General features: G+C 38.9%; 1 protein-coding gene and 1 pseudogene across 26 annotated transcripts in view; both read left to right on the top strand.

Moving 5' to 3' along the window:
• The first annotated feature begins 1137 nt into the window (after positions 1-1137).
• Positions 1138-4084, top strand: LOC126865792 (histone-lysine N-methyltransferase, H3 lysine-79 specific-like; annotated as a pseudogene).
• Positions 4085-6199: 2115 nt separating this feature from the next.
• The window catches only part of LOC126866181 (longitudinals lacking protein-like), a 76376-nt gene continuing 54777 nt past the window's right edge, over positions 6200-27798 (top strand). For 2 of the 26 annotated variants that reach the window (XM_050619464.1, XM_050619462.1), the window contains exons 1-6: positions 8073-8307; positions 9009-9207; positions 10033-10412; positions 10484-10727; positions 11028-11205; positions 18433-18573. In XM_050619464.1, the coding sequence (XP_050475421.1) occupies positions 8087-8307; positions 9009-9207; positions 10033-10412; positions 10484-10727; positions 11028-11205; positions 18433-18573 (1363 nt within the window). In that variant the 5' untranslated portion in view covers positions 8073-8086. Of the gene's footprint in view, positions 6367-7323; positions 7490-7875; positions 8308-9008; positions 9208-10032; positions 10413-10483; positions 10728-11027; positions 11206-12737; positions 14954-18432; positions 18574-27798 lie in introns of those variants that run through there. The other 24 variants (XR_007689803.1, XM_050619467.1, XR_007689804.1 and 21 more) reach the window with 23 other exon arrangements.

Below are 27798 nucleotides of genomic sequence, written 5' to 3'. Positions count from 1 at the left end.
ACCTGTTCCCCTTCGCCCTACCACTTGAAAGAGCAGTCGTATATATAGTGCTGGCTACGTTGTCTCCGTTCTTCCTACCGCTTTTACATCCCCGCCATTACCCTCCGATGCCGTTTTCGAAGAAAAGGTAAAGAGAGAGGAGGAAGAACGAGCTGCGGAGACATGGAGGGAGTAGACAGACCCGGAAACGCCAATTTCACTGGAACCGAATGAGAGCGGAAGAATTGACACGTGGAGATGCGCAAGAAAAGAGAAAAGAAAAATGCCCGATATGCACGAGCTGCTTTTCATCGTCCTTTAACGTTTCTAATCTGAAAAAATATCTGTTCGACGAAAGCTGACTCTACCAAAGGAAATTTGCATATTAGACGAATCGTGCGTCTCTTCTAATCGTTAGGTTTTTCCTTGCAAACTGTTTTTCGATCGAGGCTTTGCGCGTTCTTACGTATCGCTGTACATCTTCTCTTTCCATTTTCCTCTCACAGAACAAGGATGAACGAGGGTTAGAAACCACCCCCGGGATCCACGTGATCAGGGTTGCGTCCCTTCGAAGGGTGCAACGTAAGAGGGTGACGTGGACTTGTCCAAGGTCGCACGTGGCTTGCCCAGAGGGATCTCTTCTTCCTTACAACGAGGGTGCACAATTTTTTTCTTGTTCGCTCGATTCTTCCACCGTCGAGGAACCATCATCGCGTCACAAACGAAAAACATTCTTCTTTCGTCGCGATATTTTCTGTCCTTTGACATATCGATGCCGTTTCCATTGCAAAATTTCCAATTTACATTTCCAACGTGCCTGCTATTTTAACCTGAACGTTGTTTGTCTGTCTCGCGATAATTATCAATAGATACTGGTTAGCCGACGAAGAAACCTGGTAAAGTTTCGAGGAAAGAGAAAGGAGTAACGAGGATGCGCAGGAGTAGTCGGCCGAACGGAAGCAACGAAGAAGAAGGGAGTTGGAGAAAGGGTGAAGAGAGGGTGGTGAACAGCGGATAAGAGAGTCTCTTTGTGTGCTCGTGTACAGCGGAGGGATGAAAGCGGAGGATGAAAAAGCCGGGGGACAGATGGCCCTTTCAGACAATGAGAAACTCCGGAGATAAGGGGAACGCGAGCGAGAATCTAAGGGGAGATAGAGAATGAGGAAGAGCAGCAGGGAAAAGGTTTGCCAGAGAAAGAAGGAGAAGAGGCAAAACTGCTTTTTTGAGACAGCAATAGAGAGAGGGACAAAATGAACGATGAGGCAGGAGAGCGCGAGGACAGGAGAGCGAAAAAAGAATAAGGGAAAGAAGAGGAAAAGAGAAGGAGGAAGGCTGAAGGAGCAAGAGAAAGGATAGCATACAATTGACAATGAGTCAGACGCGGAATCGGCTGTACGAACGATCGTTTAAACGCGATTAACGATCGAGCGATACGATATTTTTCGGACGCATGTATACTGCACGTTTAAACTGTTTTCCAATGAAACAGGAAGTTTATGACGTGACTCTGCGTTTAGGACGCGGACAAATATAGATAGGGATGATTTGAAATTTCTGCTTTTATATGTTTTCTAGTTCAAAAGCTTTGAAGTTACATCGATACGCGAATAATAATAATGATAATATTATTTCCATTCACGCAGAGATGTCAGCCCTTTTGCATTCTTTCGTTCGTTTAAATAACAGTTATTATTGTGACGTTAGCAATAAAGCTGTTTAAAAAACATTTAACGCTTGCGTACTTACGTAAAAGTTTAATCGGTCTGTATAGACTTTCATGTAAATAACTCGTGAGCAAAAACGCGAAATAATCGATAAACACAGTTCTCTTTCTCCCTCTCGCTTTTTCTTTCTCTACCATCTTCTTCTTTTCTTCTTGCTTAATTTTAAAGCAACAGAATATATATACGTGTGTACATAAGGACAGCAGAATGAGGAACGAAGGATATAGAATAGAGGGAGAGAAGCAAGAGGGTTGCCAGTGGAAAAGATCAGTTTTGAGCAGTAGGATAAGAGGCAACGAAAGAGGAGACAACGGCAGCGCTAGCGCGTCATCACGCTGGTAGTGGCAGTGACGGTGACTGTGACAGTAGCGACAACAACGACAACAATAACAACGACAACGACAACGACGCAACGACGGCGACGACGACGAACGAGCAAGACTGTAGAGAAGGAAAAAGAGGTAAAGTGGAGGTGGAAGTGGATGTAGAGCTGGAAGTGGTGGCGACGAAGAAGGTTATCGAAGAAGGGGAATACGGCAAGGAGGCGGAGAGGAAAAGGAAAAGATGGGTAGAGGCAGATCGAAACGCAGGAAAGAAAGAAAAGAGAGGTTAGGGTGGTAGACAGGATGCTTTGTGAGAAGCCAGAGGGTGAAGAGAGAAACTGGACAAAGCCGAGCGAAGCAAGAGAAATTTCTTGTCTTGTCATCTCCTTCTACCTTCGTTCGTCTCTATTCCATCTTCTCGCGCTCGTCTCCTTCTCGATGCGACAAAGCTGCTTGCCACGGATCAAAAAGAGAAGGAATGCAAAACGGAGGAGAAAGACAAACACGAGGAAGAAGAAGGAGAAGAAGAAGGAAGAGAAGGAGAAGCAAGAGGAAGAGGAGAAGGAGAAGGAGAAGGAGAAGGAGAAGCAGAATGGAAAACAAAAGTAGCCATCGAATGGAAAGAATGGCCAAGTTGTTGGTTGTTTCGCGTGAATTTGGCTATATGCAGGTATCGTAGAAGATAAAGAGACCGAAAAGGAGTAAAGCAGCGACACGAAAGGAAAAGAGAGACGGAAGGAAAAAGAGAGGAAAAAGGGGAGAGAGCTCTTCGAGAGAACGGCGAGCCCAAAACGAGGACAAAGAGAAAATGACAAAGGCGAGAGGGGCGTTCGATTCGATTGGAAAGGCAGGCAGAGGGGCCTCTTTCCTTTTACCAGCGTTTTCTCCGTATTATGCTCCGTACTTTCCGTTGTTCCTATGCGCGCGCGTACAGCGATGCACACAAACGCGTACGAATACGAGTATATGTTCGTCTGTACGTACATATACATGTATATACAGTATATTCTATCCGGAGGAACATACATTCACCTGAGTTCTCTTTTTTTCCTGTTTCTTTGCGTCCATCACCTTTCATTATTTCTGTCTCTATCTTTTATATCAACATTACATCTATCTCTATGCCTGTGTTCTTAACACTTGTACAGAATTTTTTCCGTTCGTCTCTCTGCTTCCTCTCTCTCTTTCTCTTTTACTATCTCAATTATTATACGAGATTTCACGTTATGTGGCTCTATGCTTTTGCGGTGAGAGGGCAGCTTTATACTTTATACGTGGGTGAACGGGAAAATGTCTTTTGAAACCTTTCTAGGTCGCTCTCGATCGCCCCACTGTCAGTCATATACACGCGATTCCGCTTGGGGCTCTTGAGAAAATAGTTGATCTCATCGTAGTTTTCTTTTAGAGATAGTACGACTTGAAATTATAACTCTTGTACTTCCCTTTGCTCTTGATCTTTAGCCCTTTATCGAGAAACCTTATTGTCGCTGCAAGTATACACCGCATATTAAAAAACTAAATGACTCTTCGTGCGTATTTGCTGTTTGTTAAACGTAAGCTTGAATTTTACAAGTTTATAAATGCACTTACTAACATTATCCCTTATAGTTATAGTCGCGTACGGCGTCTGAAACTCGAGTCTTGGATCGTTATAAGAAAAAAATGGAGAAAGGGGGGGGGGAGTAAGAGAGAGAGAGAGAGAGGGAGATTAGCAGGAGGATGGGAGAGATTGAAAGGCGACGAGAAGAAGAAATAGATGAGAAGAGAAGAGAAAATATACGCGGTTCTCCCGGTAGATACGAACGCGGCAAGGCCGAGAGAAGGAACAGTAAAATTGTGGAGAATGTGTACGCGCCATCAGGGTGGCCTAGATTCAGTCAAGACCTGCTTTCTAGGCAGCATTTCTCTTTATCATCGGTACCGCTGGTACAATGTATGGGTAAACCGTTGCTTGCCGCACGATCACGGAGAAAATCTCAGATGCATACAGTGCACCTTACTAATGATTATACATGCTTATTAACGATTCTTCCAATTGTTTTATCAATGATTTATTAAATAATTTCTGCTCGTATAAATGCGTAAAGTTACGTTTCCTTTCACCCCGTACCTTTATCGTAGCCTATTTTGATCTATTGGAAACAGTCAACGAAAAACGTATCGTTGTTATAGAATACAATTATCGTAGAAATGTGACCATCGTTTCAAGCTCACAGTGCGGTATATTATGGATAATAAATACTGCTGTATATTCTTTACCCAAGAGTATCCTATCATAGAAAATATACGCCTAATATTTTCTGTAAGCGAAAAATAAAATTAATGAAAGATGAAAAATGAAACAGGAACAGAGGGAAATAGGGAAAGAATGTTCGTGCGAAAGATTTGCGAAAAGTAATTATTGGTGCACGATTTACGTTTTACGAGTAATTTTGCACCAAGACATGATACTAGTTGTGTTTTCCTTCGTATATGGCTACAGAGTACGCGCAAACATTAAATAAGTGTTTCCTGCGCATACGTAATCGTTGATTATTGGACAGTTATCGTGCACGTGACCTACCGTAATCGGCGACAGCGATTCGAACGTGCACGCGGCAACTGTTCCAAATCCTCATGGAGAGAAGACACGAGGCGCGCGTGGAGGGACGTGTAATTCGTCTTTCCGAATGCGACAGGTCGTTAAACGTCGTGGATCATTGCCACGCACACCTATACAAGTACGCACACCGAATTGACCAGCTGTTTGGGACTATAGGTGAAGCGGATGAAAGTCAAAACAATACGCGCGAGCCATATATCCGATATAAAATGTCGCTTATGGAAGATCGACAGAATTTTCACACCCAATTCTCTATACGGCTATCGTTTACAGATTCTTATTCGCAGAGCCAATATATCTTTCAATACATTTCAGTAACGCATGTATACACGCGATATGTCGGAATAACAAGTAGCGACATGAAACTAGTAGAATTTTAATGTGTATATTTATGCGTTTGTTCTCGAACAAAAGGAATAATTAAGATGCGATCGTGAGATGTAATGAATAAGAGTGAACAGGCTAAAAAAGGTCGTAGTATAGAAATTTATAATTGCTCTTACCTTACCATGACCTGGCCCGCGAATAATATCACCACTGGAACTAAAGTTTGGCTGATGTTTGGCAACTCCGTGCCAAGGTTCGCAGAAGACACTCACTTTTGCTATAGTTATGACACTTGGTATAGAGAACTCCGCGCAGAAAGATGTCTTACGAAGAATTTTCAGAAAACGCGTGTTCACGCGATGACACACGGACTATTGTCAGTCGTCGCGTAAAGCACGTACTGCGCTGACGACTGCCAGTTGTCACTCTCCGTTTGCCCGTGAAAACGTCGCGACACGAAGTGGCGTAGCGAATCACGGAGAAAGATGGAAAAAGAGAAAGACATAAATGCACACTAGGGGGCACCGTGATGGCGGCGGACGACCCGTGTTCCGTTGCGGACGGTGGCGCAAAGCGATTAAGCGATTTTGTTGTGGACCCCGATTCTTCCCTTCGTCGGCTCACTCTTCCCGGCTTTCCACTTCTCCCGCGTCGCCTTTCGCCTCTCCCGCCGGCTGCGCTACGCCGCCGTAAACGCGCCCCTGAACGGAAATCTGCCTTTCTCCCCACTACCTTCACGCAAACCCCTTCCACCACCACGAATTGCTATAATGTTCAACCGGCAAAAATCAGGATTGTATCAACTTTCTTCTTTACAACTTGTCAATTTCTTTATCCTAACTCTAATCATTATTTTTTGAAAATCGTTTATCTAATAGAAAATGATGATCACTGCGTCAAATCTCAACGCGTATCGTATATTGTAACGTTGCAAACGGTTGTTACTACAGGACTTCGCTGTTCCTATACGTTTATATATCATATCTATGGAAAATTTCGGCATAGAGCATGTATTTTCAAATTTATTCTTCTATAAAAAAAGAATCAACAATTATTTGATCGATAAGCTTTTTCGCTTATATTTATCAATCTTTTTTTATACGAAAGTGATCACAAGGTTCTAAGAGTCTTTCGACGGTCCTGTGTTAACCGGCCGTTCTCTTTACCCCACTATTCGTAGCTTGATGCGCACAACACTGAGTTGAATTCTCTGCGCCGCGTCTCCCCATAAGAAGCACACTGTTTCCGAGCATCCCGGCTATCCCCTCGCAGAGCGGGTCGATCGTTACGCGTAGAAGTACGGCCATTGTGTAAAAAGAAGCCACGGCGCTCGGATAGTGTACGCTGAGGACAAGACGTGTAGTTTTTTTCCAAGTTTTCCTCTTGTGATATTTAGATTGTGCCAATATAGGTGAGTAATTTGTATACATATCCGTTGATTTATGTTTCAATTGTATATTCAATTTCGGGCAAGTTTATCGTCCTAAAAAGTTGATAAAAAATCAGGTCGCGCTGTTAAACCGATGGGCAGTACCTAAGTATCTTCGTCATACACGCGTGATCTTGGAAGAGTGTGTGTGTGGTGTTTGGAATATCATGATGGGAATATTTCGTTTGCGATTTATATGAACTATCTGCTAATTCGAATGCAATCGCTATCATTTTTCATGTATTTTTGTACGGTTTTCGCCATTTTGCCTCGGTCAAGTGTATAAAGTCGGCCATTACGTTACGCGTGCTAGGTTGTGGTCCAGGGCCGGATGACGTACACACAAAATACTTTATGATTTTTATCATTCATTCATGAATTTTAATTACGCGTCATTCCTATCGTTCTAATGATGAATAAATCATTATACTTGAATATATTAAGCAAATTTTCTAATTCAAACATCTCGTTCACATCTCGTTTTCTATCGATCAGTCATTCGCAACTGACATATATTTCTTTCTTGCTGCTTTATATCAAATGATATAACTGCATAATGTCATACATAAATTATGCACTGCAGATTTAAACAGTGTGTGTGATTTCCGTGATGTTTGTTTTAATATAAAACAATTTTGTTGTATTATTGTGTCAAACATTTTTCCATTGACTTTTCAAATAAAAAGGAACATGTCTGTCAGAACAGAATTGTAATCTGTGATATTTTTTCCTGGTAGCTTGAACATTATGTCAAACGTCTAATGTTTGTGTAAACTGTTAAGTGAAAATAAAAAAAGCAAGTATTCTGTCGGTTAGCGTCCTCTGGCTGTAGTTTCCAATCACGGCAAAGATCGTGATAGGTTGTAAGAGTAGAGCGCATGCTCGTTAGTTTCGTTCGCGTTTTTTCTTCTCTTGTTCCCTCTTCCGGAGAAGCCTGCGCTCTCTGACGGCCGGCATAGAGGCAACCAAGTAGGCAGTCGGCTACGCCATTGTTGTAAAGGGCAGCGCTTGAGGCGCACGCCGAGTTCGGACGCTTACGCAGTTTATTTTCACTTATCACCCATCCCGTTGCTGTGATATTAGATTGTTTTATATTCCATATTAGGTGAGTGTTATAACAAGTAGTCAATTATTTATTTTCGATTTCGGTGAAAATCTTTAGAAAATTTCGGGAAATCTTCTTGTGGGGTGACATGGCGCGGGCGGATCCTCTCCGTACTTTTAAGAAAACATCGTTTTTGCTTAGTTACCGGTCAAAACAAATTTCCCAGTGGAGCAAGTGTTTGCGATTTTGATGTTTTCGTCCAGACGATGCTTTAACGGGAAATTCGAATAGCGGATATCGATCTGAAATCTTGTTTCTTCTTGTGAACTTTTCCTCTATCGCCATTTTGTCCGGGCGCGACCTCGCGGGCGGCCATATTGCGAACCACGTTTCCTCTCCTCTCCTCTTCTAGTTTCTGGTGGCGGTATGAGGAAAGTGTATGGTTCATTTTCGCCGGTTGGTAGTCGATTCGCGATTGAAAAATTATCTGTCGCCAATTTGTTTTTGTTTCGCACATGTTGCTCGACGTCATCTGACGTAACATTCAATACGAGATAACAATATAAATAGATTACGCAATCGGACGTAAGCCGTGGTGAATGCACTTCCCTTTATTTCGTATTAATCTTTACGCGCAAGTATCTGTATACTTATGTTATGCATTATGTTATCCCCTCCATTGAGAGATTTACGCGTTGCGCATGTGAAGAGAGCAATCGATTTTCCATTTTATTGCGCGTTAGTGATGTAAACCTCGGGGATGTATATAAATTGTGTTACCCTTTTTACCTGAGAGATAAACTTTATCGTGATTCTTCAGTGGTCCTATCAAACTTTGTGTGCTTTACTGTTCCAAGTGATGTTTATATATTTATATGGTATGCAATTTTGATATGCTGTCCCATGACGAATAAAGATAGAAAAATTACAAACCAGCGCCGCTCGCAAAATATTTTGATACTAATACTAGGGCATTTATGTATTTATATTGGGGATAATATAGCCTTTTTTATTTTCCAAGTTTTATTCTAACAGTATCTTCTGATATACAGTTTGTTATGTCGATCATCGTATCATTAGTTATTTTCATTACAACTGGCTTAATGCGGAGTTTTTTTCGAAATTTGATATTATCGTTAGGGTACTGAATATCCAGCAGACGTCCCTGAATTCCAGGGGCCTCGAACTAGTGCGCAAGTTAAATGCGCAGGTCGGGCGCAGCTGCGCATGCGTAGTGCTTGCGCGTCCTTCTGCATCATCCCCACCAAATCGTCCATTACCGTTATGAGAACACGCACAAAGGAAAAGGCCAGAAGACCAATTCGACCGACGCGCTTGCACCGTACGGCCATTTTGGAAGCTTTGCTGCTTCCTCGCGGAGCTTTTATCGTGGTTACACATATCAACCGGAGTAATAGATATCATTGGTCTCGCCTTTTATTTCCAAATCATCCGCCTCGATGTTCGTGTTAATTCAACACAACATAATTAGATAGCATTAAGCACGGTCGATCATCTTGAACGGACAAACGGATTTATTTGGTTCATCATTATCCTGAATATTTCCTTCCTTGTTCAGTAACGAGGGAACGAAGCCAGAAAGAATGGAAGACGACCAGCAGTTCTGCCTTAGATGGAATAATCATCAGAGTACATTGATCCAGAACTTCGACACGCTTCTCGAAAGCGGGACGCTTGTCGACTGCACATTGGCAGCTGAGGGGAAATACCTGAAAGCCCATAAGGTAGTTCTGTCTGCGTGCAGTCCTTATTTTGAGGTGAGTGAATCTTGCGAATATTTTACTTTCAATATCGTTTATATCTCATTATTATTGCCATTACGCGATTAATTTTATTATTATTATTTAAATTATTATTATTATTATTGTTTGTATTTTGTCAATTACATTGTATTACATCCAATACTCGTACTTGGTTAATAAGGCTTGGTTGAATTGAAATTTAAGATTGTTTCATGGTCTTGAATTTTTTCTTGTTAAGAGATTGAACACCTTATGTATTGATTCTCATATACGAAGTATAACTGCTATTTAGTTTGCTGATAAATAGAAAAAAAATTCGATCGAGATCAGATCGAGAGTATCAAAGACATTGGTTATTTAAAATTTAGGCCTTTTTTTGGTATTGATGTATCTTTTTCATTTATTCATCGTACTTCGAATTGTAAGAAATTTTGGAATTCAAGCTAAAAGGGGGGAACCTCAAATTGAAACAAGATGGCTGCTCTTGTTGAATGTGGCCTGGGCAGAAGCCAGAGAGGCAGGGAGACTGAAAGCCCAAACCCCCTCCTGGTTCCTCCTGGTAATCAATACAGAGAAAGCAAGATGGCTGATTTCCAGGGCACTTGCCCTGGGATTTTACCCTGATGTGGGAGGAGGGGTGTATAAAGGAGCAATACATCTTTGAATTAGGAAATTGAATTCAATTATTTAGTATTATTTGACTTTTCTACATTAATTTCGACTGTTAATTTGCTAATGTGACATCTACTTGTTTATTATTATTATCTATTAATATTTAAGTCAAAGTATTTGATAAAATTTGTGCAATTCAGAGGTTTAATGGAAATATTTCCGTTATAGGGGCTCCTCAGTGAACATTATGACAAGCACCCTGTCTTTATACTCAAAGATGTTAAGTTTAAAGAATTAAAAGCAATGATGGACTATATGTACAGGGGAGAAGTAAATATCTCCCAAGACCAATTGGCAGCACTCCTTAAAGCTGCCGAGTCTCTGCAAATTAAAGGTCTATCGGAAAGTAAAACAAGTGGTAGCAGTAAGACGGATTCTAGGCAACAAAAGGTCGTTCCGCAAACATCACAGCCCGACATTCCAATTTCGTCTTCCGGTCTTACGATAGAAAAGAACAAAGTTCCTAGGCAGGGCGTGTCGCAAGGTTCCCTGGGGGATTTACCTGAAGACTCTGCCAGTCCTCAAATACCGAAGGGTTTGTCCTCTAGGTAAGAACGTTGGAATTTTTCATTTGTCATTCGTTGAGAATATAAAATCATTATTCTCATTATTTTTACAGGGAAGGTTCCCAAAGTCCCACATCAAGGAAAAGAAAAAGATTTAGACGAAAAAGTATAGGTGATGATAATTCAGTAGAAAATCACGAAGCTTCGAATTCAAGTGACATGCCTCAACAAATGGGCGTCCCTGCGCTTGGAATTGCACCCGTAGCAGATGAAAAATCACATGCAGACCCCACAGATTCCATTGGCAGGTCAGCCTTAATGACGCAGCTGACGAAACCTGCCGATGAAATGTTACAGGTGAGCCTTGTGAAATTCGACGTTGAATTTTTACCGTATGAGATCGTATATTAATTGTTCACCAACGCCTAATGGAAGCTGTTGTCTACTGATACTGTTTCTTTCGCTTGTTGGTAGAGCAAATGATATCGTACTTAATCCTACTATTTGATGTCATATCTACTTGATCTTATAGAGTGGAAACGGTGCGATACATGATTCTAATAATTCACATAATGTTTTATGTATTTTGACAATACTTAAATAGATAAATGATACAAAGAGAAATACTGTTTCTTATAAAATGATTTTTTCCCTTAGTTGCCGCTAGAAAAGCCCGAACCAAGTGATAATCTCATTGAACCAAAGTCTGAATATCTCGAAGATCCAGAAGAAAGCGTCGAAGATCTGACGCTGGATGACGACATGAATGATTTGAACGAGATGGAACAAGATAACAATAGAGCCGGCCCATCCCACGACCCCTCCCAGCATCCTGGTAAGTTGAACAATTGTATTATTTTTATATTTTATTTATTCTTCTTTCGTTATAACGTAGTAGCGAAATACAGGGTATTTTGACGAATTTACGCGATATGCGAGTCGATTTCAAATTTTGTGCGCATACGTTTCGAATTCTCGTTTGTTGTCCAGATATATACTTACATAGTTTCACGTACGGCGAGTTCCCCATACGAAATTATGCGAGAAATGATACCATGTTGTGCAGACGTTATGCATGTATGTAGTCCAGCAGCAAAACTTCGATTCAAAGAAACTTTGAATCGAAGCATAGCTGCTCTCTCCATCTGAGTGAAATAAGCTTGATAAAAGGATAGGATTTATTTATTTATATATATATATATATGTCGGAGATGAAAGGACACCGGAACCTTCGGATAGCCCCGCAACATTGCAATCTAAAGTCTACTATAACTGTAACTAAACTATTGTAGTTATTCAATCCAATTGTAATTGTTCGACATTAGTGACGGTGAGCTTTGGCTTGAGGCGACAGTCTGTCGCCCAACGTAGCCACGGTCAAGGGATGAACGCCTTGTCTAACAAAGGCATGGAGTAATTCTATAGCTCTCCTTAAAAAGGAAATAGTTGTAACACTCGACAGTAAACATTCCAACGGTCTCTGTCCCGTAGCTCGCCACACGCAGACCCTACTCTTCGAGTAAGATGATTGCCAGATGTCGATGCGTCTCCGCAGTACACGTTCAGCTAGCCCGAGGGCTCCTTATAGATCTTAAGATTTAGCTAGCTAAAGTCCTTCAAATAGACAAATAGTCTTTGTCCCAACTACGGGAAAATAAGGGAGATCCATTTTCAACGAGCGGCGTCTCCCACTAGCAACTTTCCCTCGAGGGCGGCTAGCATCTTTTTCTAACCACCGATATGGAGATTGACCAATTAGCAGCAACGCCAATTTCCCTTACTTCCTAAACGAAGGCTTTTCTCGACGAATCCGATGATCTCGTGTCCTTAGACACACCCCATTATAGTTTTCCTCTGTGGCATCATCGGGACGGGAAATTCATTCTCGCTCGCGATCTCATCGATGAAAAGAGTAACCCCTTACGACCGGTGAATATTACGCGTCCGACTTAGATTTTGTGAGTACGTTCATTTATCATCCCGTCGACCGCGGATTCGTTATCGAACCTGAGACCATTGTCACTAGTGTCGCGGACGTCTAACCGCCGTGGTAGATTGTCGAACCTGTGTTATCCATACTTGTGTCAATAAATCGTATCTTCGTCACACCGCAACGATGGCTACTTTCAATGAAGACTCATCAAACACCGACAACCCTATCCTCAACGCCATTCCGACATATATATATGTAAATGTATCACACTAACATGGGTTTAAGAATTTAAAATGTAAAATTAAATTAGAGGAAGGGACTCGTTCATTAATGACTTGAAATTCAGTTATGCGAACGTTTCGTTTTTTGTTTGTTAAATGTTAAACGGGTCGTGTAATGATCGGCCGACACTAGCTTGGGTTTCCTCGTTGCAGGTGGGGGGGCGGGAGCGCGGTCTCGGTCGAGAGGGAATTTGATGGGTGGTGATGGCGGTGCCCTCTGGGCGTCTCATTTCCTCGAATGTAAAAAAGGGCCGAATATGAGGCGGCCGCGCACAGATGTTGACGTAGGCGCGTTGCTTAAATCGCTGGAAAAAAAACAGGGCAGAAAGTATAGTTTAGACTCGGTTAAAATGTCCCTGGATGCAATATTACAACAGGGAGTTAGCACCACTCAGGCATCAGAGATGTACGGCATTAATCGTTCAACCCTGCAATTCTATTTGAAAAAGTTGAACGTCGTCAGAAGGAGATGGAGACAACAACCTAGTAACCTGATCCAGCCTAGACAGCCTTAGTGTGGTGTATGCTTTTACGTGTGTAGTTTATATAATGTCCGATAGCATCGAGATTTGTCAGTGAATAATAATATGCCATTGATCGACAGTGAACCGTTCGATTCTATTCTGCTCTGTTTTCTTGTATTTTCATTTCCGTGTCTGGTTATAAATATATATATATATATATTTATTTTAGATTATATATACACATATAAACACATACACACACATTATATTAAAAATTGGATAAGTGCCCGAAACGAACTACAAGTGCTCGCTAGTCATCCTTACCATTCGGGGGAGGGTTCCCTTCGATATACTGCGAAGCTCGATAGTGGAGTGGCGTAACCTTTGATCCGATTGTAAATGTCAATGAGGCAATTACTAATTCAATGGTAACACATTTTTATTTTTTGACTTCTTTTTAATTAAACTTCTATCGCATTTTTGAAATTATTTTGATTAACACGTTGACGTCATCGCCGATATGCATTGTTTTCTCTGTGAGCCGGAGCCCGAATGCACGGTTTGCTTCGTTGGGCGGCGCAGGATCGCATTAGACACGACTGCAATTCTTCAACTTTGATCTCAATTTATAGCAAAATTACAAAAGCTATACGATTCCGTGGATTTCAACTAATGCATTGATATACGATAGTTTGGAAATATCTGTTTGCATATATCTATAAATGTTAATACGTTGACGCCGGCGCCGATATTCATGGTTTTCATTCATTCAGAATTCACTGTCTGCTTCGTGGGGCGGCGCCCGAATTCACTGTCTGCTGCGTGGGGCAGCGCTGGGTCACTATCTATTTTGTGAAATACATGTGTGACCCATCGGCCGCCCCTCTGGACAGACACGTGTGACCTGCCAATGGGGCACGCCGCCTCACGAAACAGACACGCGTGACCCGCCGATGGATCGCGCCGGCGTCAACGTGTTAAGTAAGGCTGACGAGACCAGCTTTGACCCTAATTTTGTACTCCTCTCAATTTTTCTGAAAAAGTAGAGGTCTGACGCGAATTCTGACCATCGCACGCAATTCTGTGAACATTTTTCTATAAGAAACGTTCATAGCGCGAATCAAAAAATTTTTCAATTCTGCACAGGAAAAAGGAATAGTCATGCATGTTCGTTGGAGAACAACGGCGCGCGTAAGGAACATGCACGACGAAAATAGTGTTAGGTTACGTTAAATGTTTAAAATGGACTGACAAAAGGCCAGTATGTGTGGTAGCTACTTCCAAAAATCACAGGTGCGTTATTGTTCAGGGGAAAAATAGTAAATTAAAGTCAGCCACTTTTTTTATAATGATACTAAAAAGGGGGTTGATCTATTCGATCAGATGCCATCCTATTATAGTTGTTTGCGCAGAACCGTAAAATAGTATAAAAAAATTGTAATAGAATTAATATGCTGGGCTTGCCTCGTAAATGCGTGGTGTGTACATAGAAAATGGGGCACTAAAAGTATTAAAATCTTAAAATTTCGCGAAGAAATTATTGATCACCTTTTAGGTACAGTGAATCTCAACAGAGAAGAAATGCCAAGTGAAAATGAAGTACTGTCCAAAAAACAGTTACATTTTCTGCAGTCGTACCAAGGGCCCGCGAGCAAAACGAGACGGCGGTGTAAACAATGTTATAAACACATTTCTAAAATAAAAGGTAGTGCGTATGCCGCGAAAAGAGCCAAAAAAGTAACAACATATTGTGATCTTTGTAAGGGCCAGCCGACACTCTGTCTAACATGTTTTAAAAAATTGCATGAAAGAAGGAAATGATTATGTTAAGTTTATAATATTGAATTGTTATGTTTTTACTATTGTATGCTGCTTATAATGTTGAGATAAAATAATATAAACCTATTTTGTACTATATATTTTGTGAAATACATGTGTGACTCATCGCGATGCACGCCGCCCCACGGGACAGATACGTGTGACTCGCTGATGGTGCACGTCGGCGTCAACGTGTTAAAATAAGGTCAAATACGATATATTTTAATTTACATTTACCTATTTAACGTATTTGTTATTCTTTTAATCAAAGAAACTTCAGAATTACATCGGTGAAAGTTTCACCGAACAAAATTGAAAAATGAAGTTCAATCGTTGCATTAGTATCGTCTCATCGATGTCTTCTTTCATTCGCATTGTTCTTTTCTTCGTTTGGCAAAATCTTGAATCGTATTTATTATTCTGTTTAATAACTTGACTGAATAAGTGTGCGGCTTGTATTCAGATTTTTGGGCACTTATTCAATTTTCTTTCATTTTTCTATAAAGACTGTTCATTTTTATTCTAATACACCACCATAAATGATTTTTTATTTTCTTATGTTTTTCATTGATAGTACTTATGCGTGTTTTCTTGCAATTTCTTGGAATTATCAGAGAGACCGAGAGAGAGAGACAGACAGAATTATTGTTAGAAAACGTCCTTACACATATCGCAGGTTTTTTCAAAGTAACACAAATGTATGGGATGCTTCATGTCGCGTGAGCAAAAATGTTTATTTTTTTCAAATTATTGTCTCTTTGGTATTTAATCAATTTTGTGAGATAAGAAAATATGGCCTTTACATTTCATTTATTTGACTCTGGATTTTCTATTACTGCCTTCTTAAAAATATCGTCATGTACTGAAAGAATCACGTGCTTAGTTCTTTCATTATTGTCGTATATTATGCATATTAGAATGGCATATGTATGTACGTTTAGACGTAATTCCTTTTCTTTATCGGTACATTTAAACAATTTTCAAAAACTGAGCTTCGTTGTGAGGATATCAAGGGTACCGATAATATCTAAGCAGTATATTGAAATCTCGTTAATTGTTCATTATATTTTGTAGTCGTGTTATCTTTGTTATAGAGTAGTCATTAAAATTTATATTAATCACTATTACTGTGGGAACTGAAGTACGATAAGGAGTGTACAAAATGCCAGACTGTGAAATAGCTTAAAAACGATCAGTATTACTTTGTCCTAAGTGTTATCGTAGTCGTTTAACCCTTTAACCTACGATTTACGTTGGAGAATTTTTGGCCGAAAAAGTAAACAAGCTCGCGCAGCCTTCCAGCCATTCGCACGACTTGTGTAGTACGATGGTCGGGCCAATCGTAAATATTATGGGCATCGCTCGTGGTACGACGGTCGCGGTTTGTAATTTGCCCCACCATAAATAGCACAGACAAGGCTCGTGATATATTCTTATTATCTCTTTGTATCGTGATCAGTTTCAAGTTATTTTTGGTCACATTCGCACATCGAAATTTATTTTCATAAATTCTAGAGGAGCATCCCTACAAGATGTTTTCAAGAGAAAGATTTTGTGATGAGATCATGCCAGAGAGACTGCACGCGAGGCATTGGGCTCATTTTCCAAAACACATTGACCCAACATCATCAAAATTAAGACCGTCAAAACCTTGTAGAGTTTGCCAAAAATATAAAAAACGTAGAGAAACAACGTGGGAGTGTAAGAAGTGCAAAGTTCCCTTACATATACTAGAATGTTTCGAAGTGTATCACACCATTGCAGATTATTAATTTTGTATTACTGATTTTTGTACAAATAAACTTTTTGTAGTATTTATATCTACCATAATTATTGCATCAGGTTGTAATTATTTATCAAATATTTCACAAATATTTATACCTTTATGAGGGCGCCGCCGCTATTATTTATATTTGGCCCGATCATCTATATGTTATGTCCGTAATATTTACGTTTGGTCCGATCATCTACTACAGGCTATGCCCATAATATTTACGTTTGACCCGATCATCGTACTATGGGCTATGCTCGTGGTTGTGGGTTAAGGGGTTAATTATGGAAAAAGTATTTGAGATATATCAAGAATTCGTCGTACATTCTCGTATGTATGTATGCACGCGTGTGTGCGTGCGTGTGTGTGTGAGTGTGCGTGCATGAGCACAACGACCGCAATGAGTTTAACACGTTGGTCGTCCAGCGTAATTTGTTTAAGTTTCCCGCGGGGCCCAAATCCGACCGTCAGTATGCAGAACGTAAACACGAATTCATTGCTTATCGCCTTCGATCCATTGTAAAGAAAAGATTTAGTTCCGAAATGGAGAAAGCGATAAGCTAGAGTATAGAGCCGGCTAGAGTATTCCGAGGGATCTCATGGCAGATTTCCCAGATTTTTCATTTAGTCGAGAAGCATACTTCTTGTGAGACGCACATCAGTGATTTTTTCATCCTCAAAATGTTCAGTAGACAACGTGAAAATATATTTGAAAGTGAGGAGAATAGTGTACAATAATGAAAAAACTGGTATCGACAGAAGTGACCCGATGGTCTTATATGCCACTACGGTACGGAAAAGCATCGAGTGGTAGCGGAAATTAGCACTAAATTTACTCTTAGGAACAACTATAGTAAATGCTCGTATTGTGTACCAAACAGCTACAAACAAAAAAAATAAAGATAAGAAAATTTCGGGAAATTCTCGTTTCCGAATGGTCCGATGTGTCCTCAGAAAATACTGTGCCCGACAACCATCAACAACAACCATGGAACAAGGTGTTCCACCATTTGGAGATTCGTAAAAATCAGCAGGGCAAGCCTATAAGAAGGATGTGCGCCCTATGTTACGAGAAGAAGAGGCAAACTGTCGGACGCCAAGAAGCGAGAAAAAACGTAAAAAAAACTACAACATATTGTTCGAAGTGTTCAAAATCGCCCCAAATGTGTTTGGAATGTTTTAACGAATATCATGCGACATAGCATAATATATTTTATCAAGAATATAAATTAATGAAGAATATGGTATAATATGTTTTTAATATTTTTATGTTGTATATGCTATACATAATATTATATATTTAATTAACCCGAACAAGAAGAGCGTCACCCAGATATGGGCGATATGGCGACCAACGTGTTAATACGAATGTAAAATGTTATTTGCGCAACATCATTCTCGCAACAATAGAGGGAAACTGGGAGTGTTAGGGGGTTTGTTGTGCTACTTTACACTATATGTGACACTGCCGAGTGTACTTATTCTATAAGAGGATGTGTATGAGATTTCTGATATCACTGATACCCTGTATTTCACTACTTCGGATAATTCCAGAAGTATTTTCAATGTTCTTGTTTGAATATGAGAAAAAGCTAAGAATAATAAAGTTATCCTTTGTTCCTAGTATTTTGTTGATTTTTCGATATGATAACTCACAATTCATAGCGATTATATAGTTATCCTTTTTGTCTCCGTACTTAATTTCATCTCGTGTTTTATATATAAAAAGTATTTGGTGTGTACTATTGACATGATGAAAAAAGATTTTATGAGTACGGTTGTTTTGTTTCGTTAGCAGGTATAGGTGCGTGGCACGTTACCGGTGACCGAAGTAACGCGGGAGGAGTTGTGGGCTCGGTGGCAGGAGCTCCCGGAACGACAGATGAAGTCTTTCTAGCAGCACAGGAGGCCGCGCAGGCCCATCGCGACTCTCAAGGTAGGCTCACCCATATCATTTTTTTTAGATCCTGCCCGCTGTAACAATAGGCACTCGCGTTTGACGCAACTTTCTCTTACTTACGCGTTGATATTGATGGAAAACTAAACCTTTGCATTTGTAAAATATAATGGAAATCATATGTAGGAACAAATGAATAAATGGATATTTTGTCAATGTATTTACGAATTATTCGTAATTTGCTTGTACAGTTTCGTCGATTATTGGACAAACCATGAATCGAAAGTGGTTTCGTATAAAAACATATTTTGGATTTGGATAGATTTTTCTATAGAATAAAAATGATACGAGTTATGTTAGGCGTTCAATTGCAAAAAGTGCCTATTGCGCAGGTATGACAGGACTTACATTTTTTTTTCACTGTCGAATAACGTGGTTCAACCTAGCAGCCGGGGTCCGTTCAAGAGTAGCACGGTCTCTGAAAGAGCTTTTTCATTTCCTATACAGGGCATGTAGCTCCTTGTTAATTTCAAAGTTCCTTGTATCTTTTTCAACCTTTTTTATTTCTATCGCGATACCACGTTACGAGGTTAACATAGGATTCGCCACCATCGTTTTACTTCTATTGCATCTTCTGTCGTTTCGAACTATCTTATGGTTTGGTCGGTGGTGCAAGATATGCTGGCACACATTCATGTTTATAACAGTTTCCGTTACATCTTTTCCTTGTTCCCCTCATTTTATTCTGCGGCTAGTCTTTATCGTTGGCCTCGCAACGCGATATTGCACGACCTCTCTCTCCTCTGCGAGGAAAACTTGGAACGTACGGAGGAACTCTCCTCCGCGACCACCGACCAAAGGAAATACGAAACTCCTCGCTTCTTTCAAACCGCGCGCGTAACGAACAAGTAGTTGCTATTTATATACATACAGGTATGTATGTATATATACCCTCTCTAATATGATCGGTACTGTGCCTTACTTTCTCGTTAGTAAATTATCGTGGTTACGTATATTCTATACGAGAAAATAATACTATCAAAGGAATAGGTTAGGAAAAGGGTACGTGTGTGCGCGTGTATGTGTGTGTGCGCGCGCGCGCGTATGTGTGAGATAACAATAGGTAAAAGATCCGCGTAATAAAGGTGTTTGCGTGCCCTAGTTCAGAAAGTAATAAAAGTGATATTTATATTCAGAAGTTAGGTGTGTTCTCGTTTTTAAGTATCTATCTATTGAAAATCGTATAGAATTACGCGCGGAATTCGATGCGGATAGGCAGTCTCTCCAAAGTATCTCTTCAAAGTCTTAAATTTGGTGTACCTTTTCCGTACCGGTTAAGTATGAGAATATAAATGTATCCTTTGCACTTTGCATAAAAGTATTATTTCTACATTTGATCATATTTATTTTAAGATGGGCATTATATAACTATATATGGTCTTAACCATTTTATTGTTCGATTAGATCAGCTCTTTTCATATCGTTGCATCTTTGGTTCGGACACACGTGAATATTCGTATAACGCAATCAAGTTCGACGTCAACCAACCTCTTCTGTATTAAGTACTAAGAAACGTGCGGATCAACCACAAAGGGTTTCCATGAATTTGAAGCAGCATCGTCTTCAAAAAAATTCAAAGTTCAGGGACAAAAAGATTCCACCAGAGATATCATGCAGATTTCATAAAGTATGTAGAAAACGCAAGAGTACTATACACTTTGCCCAATCGAGCGTTCTAAATGCTATCATGCCAAGGGACAATACTAAATTTTTGTTGTGCGGTTTTCTATCTATTTTTTATTTAAAGCTCCATTGTTAAAACTCGTAACTTGTGGATGGTGTTCTAGGATAAAAAATTGACTTGTAATTTCATTCAGTTGAAACGAAGTTCGTATAATATGACAATTCTATTATATCTCAGTTGATGTAAGATGATGAAATTATAAATTTTGAGTGCAATAACTAGAATTTTTGTAGCTGATCAAACTGTCTAATTAAAGAAGAATTTATTATATCGCGACAATTCATCTTAAAACTTTAGAGCACATGTACTGGTCGAAATGGCTACTGAAGTGGTCACATCGAAACCGAGTGGTGTAGGGCGATAACGATGCTGGAACTTCAAAGTATTGGCTTGATGTTAATCATTATTACGTATAATATACGTTCCCTTTTACAATATATTCAGAAAAACTATGTTCCATATACATAGATAACTTGGCGAGGTTCTTCTAGCAAAGATCAATTTAAACACAATCTCGTATAAATTGCTCATAATTAATATCCTAAGTGAAAGGATTAATTTGAATTTCATATTGTTATAACTTAGGAGATTTTTAGTACTCCACTTATTCGCGAATACGTATCGTATGTGCAGTTTCATATATTCATCATAATGGTTGGAATTACATATTACTCCGATAAATACGAACCTTTCACGACTGTCTAAGCTTGTATTGCGGTCAGAGTATACGTGAGAACTTGTGGAGTAAGCCTTTGATACAGCGAGTGGAAAAAATACTCTTACATTTCTTACGAACGACGCCCAATATGTATATATGTGTATTTAGTGCACTTTTTTTGTTTTAAGAATTAGTACATAATAAGATACGTCAAAAGTGTACACCATATTTTCGTGAATAGAATTTGAGTATCATATATAAATTATTTAACAAGGCTTAAAATAAATAAAATAAATACGTATTTTCTGAAAGTATCAATTGCATGTTCGTATCGTTTCTGTATAATATAGCATAACATTGTAATAATAGAACAGGCAATAGACCTGATTCTTAGAATGGTCGAAGTATGTTAGGTCGATTGTCTGCGCGGTATAACGTTTATGTTGCCGTAGCTTCGTGGAAGTAAAATATGTACTCGGATTCTCACGATGATAGGTTACTTCGGAGCTCAATAAATCTACAGGAGTATATAGTCGTGATGTTAAGAATTTATACAATCCCGATTTATTAGAAGATTTAGATTTATTAGAATTACTAGATTATTTATTAGAATTATTAGATTTATTATTTATTTATTTATTCGTATGTACGAATTACAGATATATGACGATAACTTCTATTGTTTGAGATCGACAAAGCACAACTCGTTAGATAATTTTCGAATATGTATACGAGAGTAGGAAAGAGAAAGGGACAGGAGGGAAAAAAGCTGAGTAGAAAAAGAGGGAAAGGGAAAAAGATATGTGCAGCTGTTATTTCCTCCGGCTGGTGCATCTGCTGTAGTAACTATGCAGCTGCTGGTGGCAGATGCAGCGCAAAGCTGCTTCGTATATAAAGATGGGCGCATAGTAGGACATTGAGAAATGAGAAAATTAAACTGGCGGACCCTTTGGTGCGAAAACTTCTTTCGCCATTTCTTGTTGAACAAATTTTTCGGGATACGAGCCGTAGTTTCAGTATGAAAGAAACTTTTTTTAGAACAGAATGAAACGAAAAAGGAGAGATATTTTTGGAGAGATCATTGAGGATTTCGATTAGTGGTAACAAATTTCGATATACGTAGCAGAAAAAGAACAGAAAGGGCAACGTTTTTCACGCGAACACGGTAAGGATTTCCTCTTGCCGCTTTTTTCTTTTTTTTTTATTATCGTCGAAGGAGGCGTTAGGCGAGAAGCGTACATGGTCGCCTAGAAAGGTGATCCTACGCGGGAAGCAAGGTAACTTCGGAGAGAGAGGAGCGGCCTCTCTGTCAATGCTAGTTCTTGATTTCGAAAAAACTTGGCATTCGTTTTCTATTAGTTCGAAATCAATCGTTCTTACGACATGACAGGATTGTTTGTCAAATGGAATACGACTCGCACATTTTTTATATGTTCTCGCGTACGGAAAGTTAATTGGTGAAAAAAGATTTGAGAAGTACTCGCATTGATGGGGAAGGTCGTTGGTTTTGTCGTCAGAGACTTGTTACCTTGAATCGATTGTTCGCGTCGAATCGTATTAAAATTTTGAAGGAGCTTTTAGTTGAATATAAGTTTCACATTTTCTACTGTGTTTTAACACGTTCCGTGATTGACTCTTGCTGTTTTACAATTTCTGTTTGCGCCGTTCAATATTTCCTTTATCTGGAAAAGTATAAACAATATCGTACAACAGGTTTTAACGAAATATTAGTTAACGCAGTAGCTGTTGCCTTAAAGGTTGTCGGTGACTTATAAGATTCATCGTATTTAACATATTCTTGAAACAACACTAGCCTTACACGAATAGAAATTTTTTACAGTTACAAGATATAAAAAGTCATATTGTAAGGTCGGAAATAACTTAAAGTGAAAGGTTGGAAGTACTCAAAGTAAGACATTGTTTTTTTTTTTTTGGAAGATTTTATCACAAAAATGTGAAGGCTTTCGGTGGTCAGAATGTATAAAATTCTTCTAGTTCTCTTTAATGATATTCTCTTTTTCTTACAAATATTCTCTTCGCAAACCTCCTATCTATTTTTTTTTAATAAAATTATTTCCTTTTAAAGATCGTATTTTGTACATGAGGGATCTACTATTATCAACCAATTTTAACAGTAGTTTAGCACAATATATATTTATGGGGATATATATTTATACAGAAGAGCAAGGATAAAAGCTAAGAATAGGTATGAGTGAATAGAATGAGTGAGTGAGTGGATAATAGGGATAATGATGGTGGGTGGAAGGTTCTTGGGAGCAGATGCAAACGGCGCAAACAGATATGTTATGTTATTCATAATAATTATATATAAATATATATTGATGTAAATTGCGCATAGCATGGAACGTGTTTTTTGCACCCGATATTGCGTTCGATTCTACCCTAACCAAATAGCACGCCATTATATTTAATTTGACCTAGATGGTTCAACCATCTGTCGCAACACGTACCTTTGCGTACTTGGACTGCCGGTATTTTTGGGGAAATACGAAACGAGCTATCACAGTTTGATTGTTTCAAGCTGCTATCTTGGCTCAATGATATATTCCATTCTCCACGTTAACGCGTGCGTAGGTAAAGCGAAAAGTAGAGCCGGCGTTGCGCCACGTTATTTGCAGTGCGTAGAGTATCTTTTCTGTAAATGTTGTGGAAACAAATATATATATATATTTCGGTAGAGACGGTAAAGGTAAACACGCAATGTTGACTGGCCCAATGACACTAGCTTCGTTTCTATTTTGCTTTATTTTGTAATATAGGACGCAAACGTACGAAAGCTTTCGAGAGGCGTTTTTTCGCACAAGAGATATCGCGTGTTTACCTCTGCTGTCGAAACCGAAATCAAACCCTCGTATCCTAAAGGAAAAGAAAATACCCATTTGTAGTTGTTTACGTGTTTTTTTTGTTGGCCGTAAGATAAAAAAAAAGTCCACGGAGATATGTGGTAGTATAATGTGTAAGGAAAAACAATCGGACGAAAGAAGGAATTGATGCGTATTCGTGTATCCACCGCGCGTAATAATGATGCACACGAGATGAAGTCAAATTGCGTTTCTCTCGTGTACATTTCTTCACTGCGACGTAAAGTCAATCGCTGTGCGCGTGTGTATTAAAATTTCTTTAATTTTGCGGTTAACCGGATACGTCGGGAGAAATGAGTACGTAATTAGCAGTATCGAAGAATCTCAACATTATTTTTCTTTTTTTTTTTTTCACTTGCATGAACGGAAGGACCCGATATATGCACATCTCACTCATTTTTTTACTATCATTGTCGTGTTTTTTTTGTCGCGTTATTATACACACGGTTGCTTCTACATCGTATTTTTAACGGCACAATGAGCGCACCGGTTGGCAGTGCGTCGTCGATTGGCGGACGTGTTCTCCGGTTGCACGATCCTCGCATTGGAAGCGCACGGCGTATGTTTGGAAGGTTATCGAATATAAAGTTACTCGTTCTCGTGACGAAGATAAACGTCTCGTGAATACGGCGATGGGATATGTTTTTCCTTCTATTGGAACACGATATACGTGTGTTCTTTCCGCATATTCAAATCTGTAGGTCACTGTAATATCAACGATCTAAAAATCAAAACAAAAAAAGCACGTGTTCTTTTGGTAGCCGTGGCACGCGTGATACGCGCTGCGCACGTATTCGCATAAAAGCATGTGATACACATGCAGCGTTGAAGTCACGTGTCGTGTGAACGCGCGTTTCACGCGTGTCCAATCTTTTCCACGCGTATCGATAGTGTGTGCGTATTTGTATGTGTCTGCTGTATGCATTTGTATGCTGCGTGCGTATACATGTGTATATGTATATGTATACACGTAGCGTACATAAAACATGCATGCATACACAGGTATACGTACAATACATATAATACGATGTGTGACTCAACGTACTTTTTCTTTATCCATCCGTGTATGCGTACACTCGATAGTTCTCAATCCATTGCGTTGTGCCATTTTTTGCGTAATTCGTCTTGCATGCTACGCTTCCTTCGGTAGTGTAATTACGACTCTTTAACTTTACGGAGGTGAGCGAGCGCGATGCGTACTCGTTGCGTGAAAAATCTTGTGATTTGCCTGCAGATCAACGTATTTTTCTCGTGGGTAGTTATGTATATATACACACACGTATAAACGGTGGTGGTGCTCATTTTGCGAACATATGTCTTCCTTTCTTGCATTTCTACGATAATATGCGAGGTATACTATAGTACGAGGCGTACGCGCTTGCACACGTTCCATTACATTTTGATTTTTTTTTAAACTAACCCATGTGTACATAACTTGCTTCTTTGTTCGTAACGCATATAAACATCAAGTATTTAATTAACCTGATTTAAAATGCATATTTTACATGTGCGCATGTATGTTGTGTATGTACATGATACGAACGTATATCGTGTATTTACTTGCGTGCGTTATATGTATATACAGACGTGAGTTTATATATACATATAAATACGTAGCAGGTACATGCGCGTGTATGTCTGCATGTACATGCATACGTACATTCACACATACCTACATGTATACGTAACATTTAAACATACATCTATTACACAATGTTTTCCACTCGATATATGTACTATTATCATATATCTATACTGCGTATGGGAACATTTATTTGTATACAATTGTTAATACTTTTTATGATGTTATATTTTATGGCATTCGAATTTCGTTGTACTATGCCATGTGATTTTACGATGTACGTTGTTGCTATCGTTTTACCTTCCAAGTGTTTAGGCCATTTTGCGAAGAGAATAAATAAATTAAAAGGAAGATCGAAGCAGCGAGAGACGAGAAGTTTTTTTGGTCACGATCGAGCGATTTCTCGATCGAGACGGTAAATGCTCGTTCAAATTCTGATAGTGCTAATGCTACGGAAGAAGAGGAAAGAAAAACCAATGTACTCTTCTTGTGCATTGGTCGGCTTCATGAAATGTATTTTCGTTTGGCCTTTTGCTACGAAAATGCTTCGGTTCTTAAAATTTCGACGAAATTGACGGTATTGCTTCATTGCATTTTATAATGAGCGATACCTCGCGGAAATACGCGTGAAAAACGAATTTAGTGCATGGTAAAATTTGGCTCGTAACAAGTCGGCTTTATTTTCCCGATTTGTGCGTTGACCATTACCGCCATGCCGTGTGTTGTGTTTCCACAAACGAATCTAACGAAGACGAATAAAGAAACACCAGAGGAAAATATTGTATAGGTTGAACAGGTAATGTTATGGTAAAGGTATTAATGTCTAGTCATATGATAGCACGATAATATAAAGAAGGTAATATTTCATTGATATTAGTACGTATATTTCTATGTCATGTGACAATTACTGTTTCTGTATTTATATCTTCGTGCATACCGCTCATACATTTCAATTGTTTATGATATAAAATTTCTACATACGTATAATTTTTATACGTAACAAGGTTTTCATTTTGCTGTTGCTCGATTCAATTTAATTTGTGGTAAGAAGACTAAAGCCTATATATCTCAGTACCATCATGAGTTGGTATATTCTACTATTGTACTATATCGTAATGATGCGAGATAAAAATTTACGTTTCTGATGTGATGTACACATAGTTACAGCATTTTGTAGCGATGTGTTAGTTATTTTATGACAGTTCCTTTGATGGGTATGCTTATTTGATATATTCAAAAGATATACCCGCAATTCAATTTTTCACATAATATTATTTTGTTGTCTCTGATATATTGAATAACTGTATCTGTCTTAATGAATCAATTTAATCATTCCTTTTAATTATTCCTATACATGTGATCAGAAATTTGTATGAGATCATTTTTCTGACTCTTTTTATTTATTCAGCTGTGATATGTGTTGGTGCTGTGCTCATGTTTTTCGACTCAAGAAGAGGAGGCGAGGTCAAGGACTAGTTTGATGAAAGGTTTATTCGATGTAAGAAGACGAAAAAACGTTTTGCTGTTTGCTTTTATTTCCGAAAATTTTCCATTTGAAATTTTTTGGAAATAGAAACAGCTAAGCAAGTAGAATTAATTTTACTTGCGAAACTTGATATTGTAGAAGTTTTGGGTTTAGAAGTAATTTTTCTTTTTTAATTAACCGAATTGCAATTTCAGTTGCGCGGTGTTCAATTCAGCTGTGCACTGTTTTAAAAAGCAGTTACAGTTTCTTGATCATTGAAAGATATCGAATTTGATATCTTTCTCGGCGAGAGAAAAGCGAATGAGACAAACGTGTCATCGAGTTTTCCAGTGTTCACGTTAAAGCATATCGGATGTTGAAATCATCGGAAAGATTTCTCAACTTCTTCGTGGGAAAATTGCTATGTGCATTGACAAAAAGGTGGTATGATAATTTTAATAATGTTTCCCTTTCCTCATTAAATTAAGTCTAACTGCAGTTAGATTCATATTTGTTATTTCATACTATATATTTATACATCGTGTTTCTTCCTTTCCCTACATATGGCTATATTTTTGCAATCAAGCTTTTATGTGATTCTTTTACTGCTCACATTATGTAAATGTCTTGTTCTTAGCATTTTAGGTTATTTGATTATGTTCATTATTGTTCATGATATGACGATTTCATACGCATTATTTTCGTTCAGAACACTAATGATCGTTGGCTTTGTATATCTTCTATTGTTTATGTATTCTCGATTGATGGCGATTTCTATTTATGCTAATTGATATTCATTACCACCGAGTTTAAGGTATTGAATATTTATAAGTACATTAATGTTGCTCTTTCAACTCTGAATAATTTGAAGTGTTGACGCAACGTATGTACCTTGTATAATGTGTATGTGTGTGTGTAACTCGATCTATGCTT

Source organism: Bombus huntii, chromosome 5 (genome assembly GCF_024542735.1).
Source record: "Bombus huntii isolate Logan2020A chromosome 5, iyBomHunt1.1, whole genome shotgun sequence".
NCBI lineage: Eukaryota > Metazoa > Arthropoda > Insecta > Hymenoptera > Apidae > Bombus > Bombus huntii.
This window is presented reverse-complemented; position numbering and strand designations above follow the sequence as displayed.